This window comes from Syngnathus scovelli, chromosome 12 (assembly GCF_024217435.2).
Source record: "Syngnathus scovelli strain Florida chromosome 12, RoL_Ssco_1.2, whole genome shotgun sequence".
In the NCBI taxonomy this organism is placed as follows: domain Eukaryota; kingdom Metazoa; phylum Chordata; class Actinopteri; order Syngnathiformes; family Syngnathidae; genus Syngnathus; species Syngnathus scovelli.
In genome coordinates this window covers 1548689-1561435 of record NC_090858.1, presented here as the reverse complement: position 1 = coordinate 1561435, position 12747 = coordinate 1548689, and the positions used below count along the sequence as shown (strand labels likewise).

The 12747-nt window shown below is 44.1% G+C and overlaps 2 protein-coding genes across 4 annotated transcripts in view; both read left to right on the top strand.

Moving 5' to 3' along the window:
- The first annotated feature begins 691 nt into the window (after positions 1–691).
- Positions 692–6973, top strand: LOC125978849 (annexin A11). 2 transcript variants are annotated; one of them, XM_049736638.1, is made up of 15 exons: positions 692–856; positions 1951–2283; positions 2607–2689; positions 3339–3539; positions 3614–3701; positions 3799–3893; positions 4177–4290; positions 4512–4602; positions 4850–4929; positions 5014–5070; positions 5154–5247; positions 5381–5476; positions 5823–5881; positions 6073–6195; positions 6282–6973. In XM_049736638.1, exons 2-15 carry the CDS (start codon positions 1953–1955, stop codon positions 6339–6341), a joined length of 1572 nt encoding a protein of 523 aa, XP_049592595.1. In that variant the 5' UTR covers positions 692–856; positions 1951–1952; the 3' UTR covers positions 6342–6973. The 2 variants fall into 2 exon arrangements, with proteins under 2 accessions (XP_049592595.1, XP_049592594.1); XM_049736637.1 differs by having other exon boundaries at positions 3192–3539.
- A 1954-nt stretch (positions 6974–8927) lies between these two features.
- dlg5a (discs, large homolog 5a (Drosophila)) overlaps positions 8928–12747 on the top strand; it is a 29607-nt gene continuing 25787 nt past the window's right edge. For both annotated transcript variants that reach the window (XM_068652665.1, XM_049736959.2), the window contains exon 1: positions 8928–9693. In XM_068652665.1, coding sequence (XP_068508766.1) covers positions 9387–9693 — 307 coding nt within the window. In that variant the 5' untranslated portion in view covers positions 8928–9386. The remainder of the gene's footprint in view (positions 9694–12747) is intronic.

Sequence of the window (12747 nt, the reverse complement as noted above, 5' to 3'; positions counted from 1 at the left end):
GTGAGCGAGCATTCATGAGCGGCGTTTTGGGCCAAATGGTTCGCTGGCCAAATCTCGACAACCCCCCCCCCCCCCGACCACCACTAAATTAATTTAACACATAAGCCAGCGAGTTTTTGCACCAAATGCATTTTATAAAGACAGAAGTGATGGTGCAATATTTTATTTCATGGCTGTGAATGAGTGATAGACTAGTGTTAAAAAAATGTCATGTCAAAATACAAAATTACAAATTTTGATGGCTAAAAAATATGATGGATGGAGTCGCTTGACGATTTAAATGACTTACCAACCGATCAGCATGCAATTGGCAGGGCAGGCAAGACCACCACGTGAAAGCCTTCAAAGTGGCTCCCTCCTGTGGCGCATTTAATAATACAGTTCATTTCTTTTTGCACCACCTAACACGTGACAATATATGAAACCGTAAACAGAACATGACACTACAAAAATCATGTTAATTTTGAGAATTTATTAAGTTAATGAGATAAGCAAATTTAGTTTGATTGGTTTTTGAAATCTGGGTTTTGTATATTGTAATTGCAGGAATTACACACGCAGTGTAAAGAAAAATCACGTCATCGATCATTACGATGATTCAGTCGAAATTCCATTTACGTATGCACGCCGTCAGTGGAAAAAATGCCTTGTTTTCTATATTAGGCGTTGTCGTTTTATGACAGCGGTGTGACAGGCAGCGCAAGTGTGACACACACACAGACACACACGGATCGGTGGGCGGTTCCTCCCGTCAAGATGGAAACTCTTGAGTAAACCCACCCACGGCAAGCCCAGAACGTCGTTCACCAGCATTCGAGTACTCGGCGAGCACCAGGAAAAAGCCCGACAGGCCCAAGTAAGTTCCCGATTTCCACAAGTCCATTTATTTTGAGAACAATGGCTTTGAAATACTTCGTAGACAAGATATCTCTTGAGACGTCGCGACTATTTTTGTGTGGTGTTACGTTACTGTTTTTTTTTGGTCCTCCTTCCTTTATTATCTCAAGCCCTTGCAGGAGTGCATGTTTATCTTTAGCTCGACTTAAACATTGCCGCTGTTTTCACCGCCGTCTATTTTTAATGCGTCTAATTATGCGATCGTGATATCATTTCGCATTTTTCAGTGATTTGTTTTCGCCCGATGCACAGTGACCGTCCAAGCTTGTCAGCAAGGCTAAGCTAAAGTGAAGTACAGTTAGCTTTACAGTCACTATATTTAAACAGCTAGCCAATGTCCCATTGTTGACTCTCTGATCATAACTACAATAAAAATGAAACAAGGAGACGTGTATTTACATTGTTCTTTATTCAAAAATGTTAAACACAAATATGAAAACCTGCAGTAAGATCCCCTTACATAAGAGGGTTGTAAGATACAAAATCATGTCCCTCCCCCAATCCTGTAGTGCTTCATAGGTTGACAACTCTGTTCCTAGCCTTGGGGAAGCTTGACGAGTAAATCTACTTTTTTTTTTTTTTTGCAAAGTATTGCCATGAGTTGTCAGTGAATACATCCCTACCTATGCAGTTTTGGTGACTTCCCCACTTTATGGATGACTCAACCTTACACGTCTTTTGTTTGAGAAGGAATTATTGCCTTTATTGCCTTTATTGTCTTTGAAGAAAAGTATATTTATATATTTTACTGTCAATGTATGTCGACTGTACCTTGAAAGGAGTGTAGTTTTGTGTGGTTTGTGTTTCTTGCCAAAATTTGTTCCTGGAACTGGTAGAGTTGCTGTGCAATGCAAACTGTGGAAATTTCTGTTCCTGGATGATGGCCGACCTCCAATTTATTCGCATTTGTAAACAATATTTTCCCATAGGAAGTAGAAGTAACCATTTTAGGGCAAACGGTCGACACCCAGGAAACTTTTTTTTAATTTCATGCAGTATATGATTCCAACTCTTTAATTGCTTTTGAATTGACTTACTGTTTTGTCTTTAAAGGCATGAGTTACCCTGGCTACCCTCCTCAAGCTGGTGCATACCCACCACAACCTGGTGCTTACCCACCCCAAGCAGGCGGCTACCCTCCTCAGCCTGGTGCCTACCCTCCTCAGGCCGGTGGATACCCACCACAACCCGGTGCGTACCCTCCCCAGGCGGGCGGCTACCCTCCCCAGGCGGGCGGCTACCCTCCCCAGGCGGGCGGCTACCCTCCCCAGGCGGGCGGCTACCCACCCCAGGCGGGCGGCTACCCACCCCAAGCAGGAGGTTACCCACCTCAGGCAGGAGGTTTTCCACCCCAGGCTGGAGGCTATCCACAAGCACCTCCACAAGGTAAGACCATGCAATTCTAACCCCAAAAGTTTTTTTTTTGTTTATTTTCCTCATTCTTTTAAAGTAGCCTGCAGTACGCACCCCCCCAAAGCAAACAAAAGTCTGCCGTTGCTATGAAACGCAAGTAGCACCGTTGTCTTATGCTCCTTCTTTTCACTCCTACAGTGGTTCCATTCTGAATTCAACACTACTTGTTGACCAGTCTGAAAGTTCCAGCAAGAGGAGTCATTCCTCTATTCATTGTCGATTTCTATTCTTAATCATTAGGTATTTTGAAGCCAGTGCAATGTGGTTAACAGTTTAATGTTTGTTTTGTGCTGCAGGCAGCTGGGGAGGTGGGCCAGCTGGAGGATATCCTTCCATAGGTGTGGACAACCTGAGCAACCCGGGATACAATGCCGGCATGGTAGGGTGATGAGAAAAAAAGGGAAAAAAAATCTTGATAAGCTATTTTTACACATATGTATGATGAGATGGTTGCGTTGAGCATTGCAGTTAGAATGAATTTCACATCCGTAACTGGGCTATTCCGTCTTTACACTTTATGGGTAAGTCAGTTCTTGAAGTTTGTATTAAAAAACAAAAAGAGCTTTGCTTTTTTTGCCAGTCAGCTTATTTTTCTCGCTTTCCTGCATGAGAAAAAAACAATTTACATCAGGACATTAAAATTAGCATCCATTCCTTTCATGCTTTCCCATTTTGTGCTGCTTTCAATCCTTCTGTCTTTGTCATTCTGTACCCTGTTTGTGTCATTTGTGACGTCAAACTTGCCATTTCACTGCACAGCATGGCCCACATTTTGTTTGCATACTTGTGTCATTGTTGCCTATCATGAAACATAGTTCCATAGACTTCGGAAAGGTGTAATGTTGCCCATGTTACGGAATGCCAATCTCTCCAAATTGCAGGCCTACCAGATGTGCCAAGGTGTAGGGTGTTTTTCTCCAAACCCCTCCCTGTACGCCCAAGCCCCCGGGGGATACCCGCCTGTCTATCTCCCAGGCGGGTATGGTGCCCCTTTCCCTAACCATCAGTCATATGGCCTGTACTCACAGCCAGGAGGAGCCATGCCTCAAGGGCCAGGGATGGGCTACCCCGGCCAGCCTATGCCCGGCTACCCTCGCGCACCTTCTCCCAACCCCACCGGGTACGGAGCAGCACCGGCGCCTATGCCCGGGTACCCAAAGGTCCCCTCTCCGAATCCATCCGCGCAAGCCTACGGAGGCGGAGGCATGCCGATGGCGCCGCCTGTTAATGTAAGAACCAGCAAGACGGTTTACTGTAGAATATTGGACCCAATATGATTGCCGTTGAATTGGTGTGATTGCAGAGGGGGTTCAGAGGGACAATCAAGGACTTTCCTGGAGCAGACCCTCTCAAAGATGTGGAAGTTCTGAGGAAGGCCATGAAGGGCTTTGGTGAGTGATCTGTTTGTGAAGCTGCTTTATCTTGGTCAAGCTCACGCTCAATCATTTTCCTGGTATTTGAATATGCAAAATATTTGTGTGCGTGCAGGAACGGATGAGCAGGCCATCATCGACTTGCTGGGGAGTCGCTCCAACAAGCAGCGTGTTCCTCTGCTCCGTGCCTACAAAACCTCCTACGGGAAGGTAAACCAATCCTGCCCGTCCGTTCTGATTCTTAATGCGGCTGCCTGTTGCTATAATGAGAAAAGCCACACTTTTTTAAAATAGCGTTGGGGTTTGTATGGCGTTCTCCATATCAAGAGTTTAACATAGCTTAGCCCGCGTTGACGAGTTAATGACAGGTGCTGCCAGCTAAATGGAAAGAGGGCCGGAGGACAAGCGCTCAGTGCTCATTATAGATTGTTTTTCATAGCTCTCGTAATTGATGATGGACTTTTAGTTATTCCAAGCTTGTTTCCATTTTCAGGATCTGATTAAGGACCTCCACTCTGAACTGTCGGGTGACTTCAGGAAGCTGGTCATGGCCACGTTGAAGAGCCCGTCTGCGTTTGACGCCTCGGAGATTCATGATGCCATCAAGGTCAACGTTCACACCAAACTTGCACAGTATAGATTTAATCAATAAGATTCCAGAACGCAAGAAATGATGATAGCCATGTAGTATAAATGGTAATGTTTTGCTTCTGTAATTAAAAACAAAAATGAAATGTCAGTTTAAATAAAGGTTTGTTGCTAGACAGGAATAGTGTGCTGACAAAGCCGCAGCAGACGAGATTATAATTTGCGACGCCATCCCTGCAGGGCGCTGGGACAGACGAAGCCTGTCTGATAGAGATCCTGTCGTCACGTTCTAACGCCGAAATCAAGGAGATAAGCCGTATTTACAAAACAGGTGAGACACTAATAGCCACCTTCAGAGTTTGATCAAAATTGACGACACCCAGCGGTGTGTGTTTTCAACAAGAGGCAAAAAAAAAATGGAGGCATACTTCCCTGAAATGGTCTGACTTGCGCTTGGGTGGAAACTCCAGTCGAACAAAATGGCTTCTACTGACCTATTTTCAAGTCGCTTTTGAATCGTGAGCTTAAGCGCAAAACCACCCGACATTTATATGCTTCACATTATCTTTCCAATTTAGAATACAAGAAGTCTATGGAGGACGCCATCAGCAGCGACACCTCAGGACACTTCCGTAGACTCTTGATCTCTCTTGCACAGGTACAACAACAAAACCCAGTGAAATATTTGTCTGCCAATACGTACAGCGAGAACTCATCAAGTCCCCCACCACCATCACTTTAGGGTAATCGAGACGAAAGACCAAATGTCGACATCTCACTGGCCAAGCAAGACGCTCAGGTACAATCGAACGGACACAAATTCACACTCCTTTGCTCCATTCATCATCATTTATAGAACCAGATCTGCCGCTCTCCTCTTAGGCCTTGTACGCTGCTGGAGAGAACAAGCTTGGGACGGACGAATCCAAGTTTAACGCCATCCTCTGTGCCAGGAGCCAAAATCATCTCAGGGCAGGTATGTACTAAATAAGCACAATTCCAGCATGTTCCTTAGTTGAAACTATTTGAATATGTTATAGCTATATAACATAGAACATTTCATCGCTCTAATCTTCCAATCTTAATGTATTTTATTATGTCGTGTGCAGTTTTTATGGAATACCAAAAGATGTGTGGCAGAGATATCGAGAAGAGCATCAGCAGGGAGATGTCCGGAGACTTGGAAAGTGGCATGCTGGCTGTGGGTAAGATAAACAACGGCAACAATTGGCGTCCAACTGCCACATTGTGCTACGAACGCAGATTTTCTTTCAGATAACCCGTTTAGGACTTTTGGATGCAGTACATTGTTAACACCCTGTTGTTTTTTTTTCTTTTTGCCACCATCAGGGTTATGGTACTGTAATCTCAAGTGTTTGATCTAGATGTTTTGTGTTTCAATTAGTCCACCTCTGCGTTTATTATTATAATTTTTTTAACGTTTGCACTGCAGTGTGCATGTTGCATGCTATTCTTGTTTTTGTTTTTTGCAATATCGGTGTAAGGTTGTTCCACGTATTTGGTGTTAAGCGTATATGCTCTCTATTCCAGTGAAGTGTATTAAGAATACACCAGCCTACTTTGCTGAGCGGCTTTACAAGGCCATGAAGGTGAGACTTGCTGCATCTCCATGTACACATTTACATTTTTTAAGTCCTTGCTAACGTGATGAAAGGCGAGTCCGTGTCGAGTAGTCTGTAATGTCTTTGCAGTTTTTTCAATAACAGTCGTATATTTTGCCACATTCTCTAATCCTAATATGACACTCTTTCCGTATGTGTGTGCGTGCGTGCGTGCTCAGGGCGCTGGTACTAAAGACACCACTCTCATCCGAATCATGGTGTCCCGTTCTGAGGTCGACATGCTGGATATCCGCCAGGAATATGTGAAAAACTACGGCAAGTCGCTGTACACGCACATCTCTGTAAGTATTATCACGAGCTTGATTGCCCAATTAAACCAAAAGCAAAGTGACGGTGTCGGATACAAATGTTTGTCCAATCTCGACAGGGTGACACGTCAGGAGACTATAAGAAGCTCCTCCTCAAGCTGTGTGGCGGCAATGACTGAAGCAATCCCATTTTACGGGCCTTCAATCGTAATCCATTTTGGCTTTATATTGTCCAAGCAATATACACAAACTGCAAAAATGCAAAATGCATGCCATGCTAGTGTCTTCCTATTGTAACCTTACATGGCCACTTGCGATAATACAATGTGTGCACACGAAAAGCTTTTATATTTTTTACATGCTGATTATTTGAGTTAAACTTGAGAGAATTTCAAAATATTACAAGTGAGAAAGAATGATTTATATTTTTAAAAATATATAAATATTGGTGTATATGTTTATTGGGTCCCTATAAGATCATGCTGTAGTGCCAATTATAGATGTGCCTTTATGAGCAGATATTTTATATCTTCTTCATGTCTCAAAAATTGAGTAATGCTCGGGCTGAAATGAAATGCACAATTGCACTACATATCACGCTGTGCCTGCTTTAACATTTTCTGTCAATGCTGTACCCTATGGTTTAGGAAAATGTGTATGATTCTATGTCAAACAGTCGCCTGGAATTTTATATTCAAAATTCTCAAAAAATAAACAATGACGGGTGACTACTTACTCGCTCATTATATTGCTTACCGCCAACCCTGCTGAATTTTTGTTGGGCAAATAAATGACCATATATTCAAAACAAGACTTCAAAATCATGAGAAATCTGTTCTGTCTGGTGAATGTGTTAAAACAATCCCTCACTCAGTTGTTCAGCAAAAACTCTTATTACAGCCTGGAAAAAAATACCACTTAATCTGTATCACATTGAACTGCATTTTACTCTTTTGCCAGCAGAGGGCAGCAAAATACTGAAGTCATTCTCACTTCAGTGAGTTCAGAGCGTGGCTTGGGGCCGCGGCCTGGATTCCAACCTCATAACATAACACAACTTGTCCACAAAAGCTGCTTGTGTCATGTTAAACAAATCTAGCATGTGTGGGGAAAACTCGTGCCCCTCACTGACGTCTTGCTGAATTTAGATGACGGGAAGGCATTATCACCATGCTGAGATAATAATCAGGCCTAATTTTAATCAAGACAAGACGCCATCCCATCAGTTTGCAAGACGATGAGGTGGTTATGCCTGTGTAATCAAGTTTTCTCATTATGAACACTGTTGCAGGTATCAAAATAAAGCGAGTGTAATTTACACATAATTAAAAAAAGACAGAGTTTTAATTTGATTTCTCATTTGATCCCTCAGAGAACACCCTCCGCATAATATATGTAGTCATGTAGGAGTAATGACAAAGGACATCAACAATGTCCTTCCTCGTCATTATGTCAGTACCCACTTAAAATATAGCTAAATACCTATCATAGAACATTAACGACATCCTAAATAAAAGTTATATGTTGCAGTGCCTAAAGTAGCATGATTTTCATCAATATGTTACCTTTAGGTTGAGTTCCCCACCCATTTGGATGGATAAAATGATAAAAACTAGTTTTATAGAATGTATTATGTTCCGCTTTTGAGATTTCCCTGATATTATTTTCTCTTATCAGTACTGATAAAAAAAAAAAAAACTGCTCTCAGTAAATGAGAGGGCTGAGAATAAATGCAACATAAATACTGTTAATGTTTTTTTCAGAAAAAAAGGCTCCAGACACGAGTGTGCAATCTATGTCTGCAAGCGGGGGACCTGCTTATGAATGAATCCTTATTAATTTTTCATCTAAAGGGGGAGCACATCACATTGCTCAGGCTGTGTGTGGAGCCAACATGGCAGACAGAGAGGAGGGAGGGATGGAGGGTGGGAGAATGAGAGGAAAGGAATTGGAGATGTCACAATGAGATTCAGTGCATGCATGAATAAGGTCACGCTTTGAGAGAGGTAAACGCCTGCAGACGGCTGCTTCTGTGCCAACAATCTTGAGAGCGGACGGCATCCATCATCTTCTTGTTGTATTTCACAAATGCTGATATCATTTGTCAGCACTTGAATAGCTTTTGAAAGCTTCCACACACGTGCGGGGAGGGAAATCGGTTGCAGTGTTGCAGCTTGAATGGAGATGCTGCACGGTGCATACGCCCGGGGCTACAGCAACATTATTATGTAAGCATGGATTTTGTTTTTATATAGGTGCACATTTTATATAGACACATTTGCGTATGATTACGATTCAGCATCTCTTGAAAAGGAAAAGTTCCACTAGATATTCTTTTACCTAACTATATTTTAAATGCTTCCATAAAATCAATAGTAAATGAATGAGAACATATATTTACTATTGTTAAATTATTTTATGTGCATCTTAACCAGTGCTACAGATGTACTGTACACATAGTTGTGTTTTAGATACAAAATAATTATTTCGCATTTATTTAGATAAATGCCTCATATCAGCCCTCACTCTCGCTGAGAATAAATGCGAGGATAAAAAATTGAATTCCTGAATTTTAATCATTTAAATGCAGCATCTACTGCAAATGTCAAATAATTTCTACACTTTTTCTCCGTCGTCACTTTTTATTTTAATTCCGACGTAACGTGAGGTCACGTTCACGCCCATTGAAAAACTGGGCGTGTCATTCAACAGGCCCCGCCTCTTTCGCCGTATACGGGCATTGGACGGCGCCTTGATTGACAGCGGACAGCAGCTGCTGAGTTGCCCAGACATGGCGGAGGATACAGTGGAGCAGAGGCTCGGCGGCGGAGTTCCATGACTTTTTTTCTTCCTTTCCCTCCCCGTAAGCCAGCAATCGACTCGTCCGAGGGCGCGTTGAATGCTTCGCGAGAAGAGAGAGAGGGGCAGAGAAATGTGTCGGTACTCGGAAAGGAGGCGGAAGACGACGTGAATCGCCGCCACACGCGAGTAAGATGGGACAATGTATCGCTGTTTAGTGCAGTCAACAGCCCCGGGCAACCAATATGGCTCCTTGTGCCTTTCCCACTACTATGCTATAAACAACACTCTCCAGATGCCGCTCCGGCCAACTAACTTAAGTTCCCCGATCTCTCGGTACTTTTGATCGCTTACGGATATTCCAGCGCGTTAGCTTCAGACAAGCTAAGGAGGAGGGTTGACGGCAACTACCACCGCGCGTAGCAATGGATCCAAAGCACAAAGAGTTGCTCGACCAGTGCCACCCGAACTTAGTGGAGTCCATCACGGACGCCGACCGTGTCATCGAGCTGCTCGTCGTCTCGGGTGCTCTCAGCCAACTCGACCGCTTCGAGCTGGACCAGAACTGCTCGTCCAGCGCGGAGAAAGTGGAGCTGCTGCTGAAGATGCTGACGAACAAGGAGAGCGACCATTTCCTGGACCTGTGCATGGCCCTGGAGAAGGCATACCCCGATCTCCACGCTGTCCTCTTCGGCGGTAACATCGGCGGAGGGCCCGTGGACCACAACACCGGTAGGAAATGGGCTCTTGGTTGGCTGTGACCTGGCTGGTCTTCCAGAGACACTAGAGCAAAGCATGGGGCGATTTGATTCCATTGCAACCTTTCAATCCATCCATTTTCTAATTTGAGGTCTTTCAGGTGTCAAACGTGAAGCCTCTGGGTCGTGATTGGCCCTACGTATCATTTTAAGTGGGCCACCAAAGCTTACCACAAGTTCTCCCTTAAGGCCTGGCGCACACAAGGAGTTTTCAAATCTGAAAAGATCTGTGACAGCCCCAACACATAAGGATGTTTGCCAGCATCACATGGTCGGACTCATAAAACAGGTCATTAGGCATTGAGAGGTTATTTCACTTGACAACAAGTGGGAGTACAAGGCAAAATGGCAGCCCTCTCAGATGGATAAAAACGCCTAGATTGTTCTGCTTAATTATCACTGTATTATATAGGCGGGGTTAAGAATGGACACTGGTACCTTGAGATTGCCTATGATTAAACAAAAATGGTGGAGCAACACATATAGACAAATATAACGTTACTCACTATTATGCGTTGTTTATCTACCGTGAGTTAATCATTGCTTTTGTTGTCCAGATGTCAATGTAGACTCTATTCAATCTCTGTCTTCTCCTATCCACAGTGGCCCATCGAATTAAATTTGTGAACCAAGAGCATCAAACCAAATCCGTGTAGACTGCACCGTCCTTTATAGTCCCTTCGCTGTGATTCATGCGGAAGGACTCTTGTTTGACAAGCGACATCCGCTCAGTGTGCGATGCCATTCGATTCCCAGCATCGTTTCAGCAACATCAGCATCAAGTTTTCTGTCGGTGGCGCGTCGCGGTCACGGCGCATTAGGTCGGCTGACTTGTTTCCATGACAACGGACGTACCACGTCGACCCGCGCGCACACATTGGCCGCGTGTGCTTGCACTTGTGAGCGTCAGCCTGATTTACTTTCAGCGCCCCAATACATCCACACCTTAATGAAAGTATATTTCATTTGTAGTGGTGCCTCGGAGAAAGCCAGCATGTGTGAGCGCTCGTCTAGTTTTACGCCAGCCGGCATGGTACCTCGAAGCAGGATGGGCCTCGAGACCTCAATGTAAGCGGGAGATCTCCCCACTCCATCCGTTTTGGCATAGGGAAAGCTTTGTTTGAAACGTTTAGGTCTGCTACTGCCAATCCCTCCCGAAGCCGTAATACCTCTCACATTGATTGTCACAGCTGAGGATTAGCGCTGATCCTAAAATACTGTTCATTTTTTTCATCGCGGCTGCCAACATTGTCCGTGATCCGACTCGTAGGCGAGTCTAGGCGACAAGGTCTTTCTTTACACATTTTCTGTCCCTCAACGTACGATGTAGTTCCAAAAGGGGTCAACGGCTCCTTTTCCACTATGGAGAATCCAAAGAGCAGGTTCTAGTTCGAGTTGGGCTGCAGTTATCGAATATTCCCAGAGAAGCGATTTTACCAATAATCAAATCCTTTAATCAGATTAAAAAAAAAAAGATTTTGCATTGTCACTATTTCTGTAACGGCCATTGTATATAAAAACTACAGCTTACTTTCTGCAAAATCTGTGTTTTTTTTCCTATTAAAAGTTCAGCCATAGCAAATTTAAAATTGCGTTTTGCTACATTACATGTGGGTTTGAATTCATTGAATTGTCGAGCCCCATTCCAAATGTGGTGAATGACATCAAAGTATCATTGTGTCCCTAAAGGGCCACGACCGTTCTCTGAGTGTGTTGACCTTCTGTGTACAAGGAGCAAGGATGCTCATCGTTCATCTCAGCCTGTAGTTATGGCTTAAGCCCTGCGTTTGCCTCTCTGGCTGAAGTAAACTGTCGTTATTATCACGCCTTTGCAGCAGCCCCGCTCTCCTTGGCCGCCCGTCTTCCGACTGGAGCGTTGAGTGTTTTTTTTTTTTCCTCCCCTTGTTATTCTCATTATCTTTGCTGTAGCGATTCGGTTGATGCGATTACCGCCTTTTAAGTGCACTTGAGAGGGAGAGAGCAAAGACAAAGCCTCCGGGCACTCCCACTGTATATCGGAACGCAAGCTTTCCGGAGCTTCGCTCGGTCGTCTCGGCTCCGCTAGGCGTTTCAAGCGCAGAGAGTAAATGAGTGTGTGATTAATCTCACTGATAAGCGACCTGCTCTCTGCTCGTGGAGCTTGCATGATAAAAAAACATTTATTTTTTGGGCATTCATTAGGGGGTTTGAACAGATTCATGGAATTGTCATTCATTTCAATGGGGAAAGACCAATTGGGAACAGAATGAGCGGTTGATCGAAGGATGATTCAACAAATATTTATTTTGAAGAAGCCACTGTGATTGACAAATATTTGTATTCATTATGCGAAGCACTTTTGGGAATTGGCAACTAATCGCAATGGTACGCTTGCCATGGCTGGAACTTGGCGCGTTACCTTTTGTTGATTGGTCAAGTGAGAATCGACCACTTTCTTCCTTTTTACACAAATGAACTGAAACTCGTGCCAAATTCAGATCGCTAGGCCTCGGCAAGCCCTTCACACTCTCACCGGAGACAAACATACAAACAAGTCGTTCATTATTCTGACGCCGGTCATGTCGTGCGTCAGAATACCGGAGGACCGTGTGCATGTGTCTCGTGTCGTTTATCCCCTTCTTGACAAAGTCACTAATTAAACCGCAAGCCACGGGAGTCATTCAGCACGTCCTCGTCGGCCGAGTAAATATAATCAGATTCATATTCATGCAAAGGGCTGCAAGCTGATTACGCAGCCAAGCTGACAACTGACCTGAAGATGGACTTAGACGCACATACCGTGTGCGCACACGCGCACGCTGCCATGTGACAGTGACATAAACGCACTTCTAGCAGAGGGCAGCAAAATTCAGCTGAGAAGTTGCGGCGTCCTTGCCCTCCTTCTGATGCCCTTTTGCCTCTTACATTCTCTCCTTGTCCTGATTTCTTGTCCTTTTCCCTTACTTGATCTGCCAACCTTTTTGACACTAAATTATTTGATGACCTCGCTAGGCACTAGCAATATTGAGGATGGACTGAATAGGGGCCA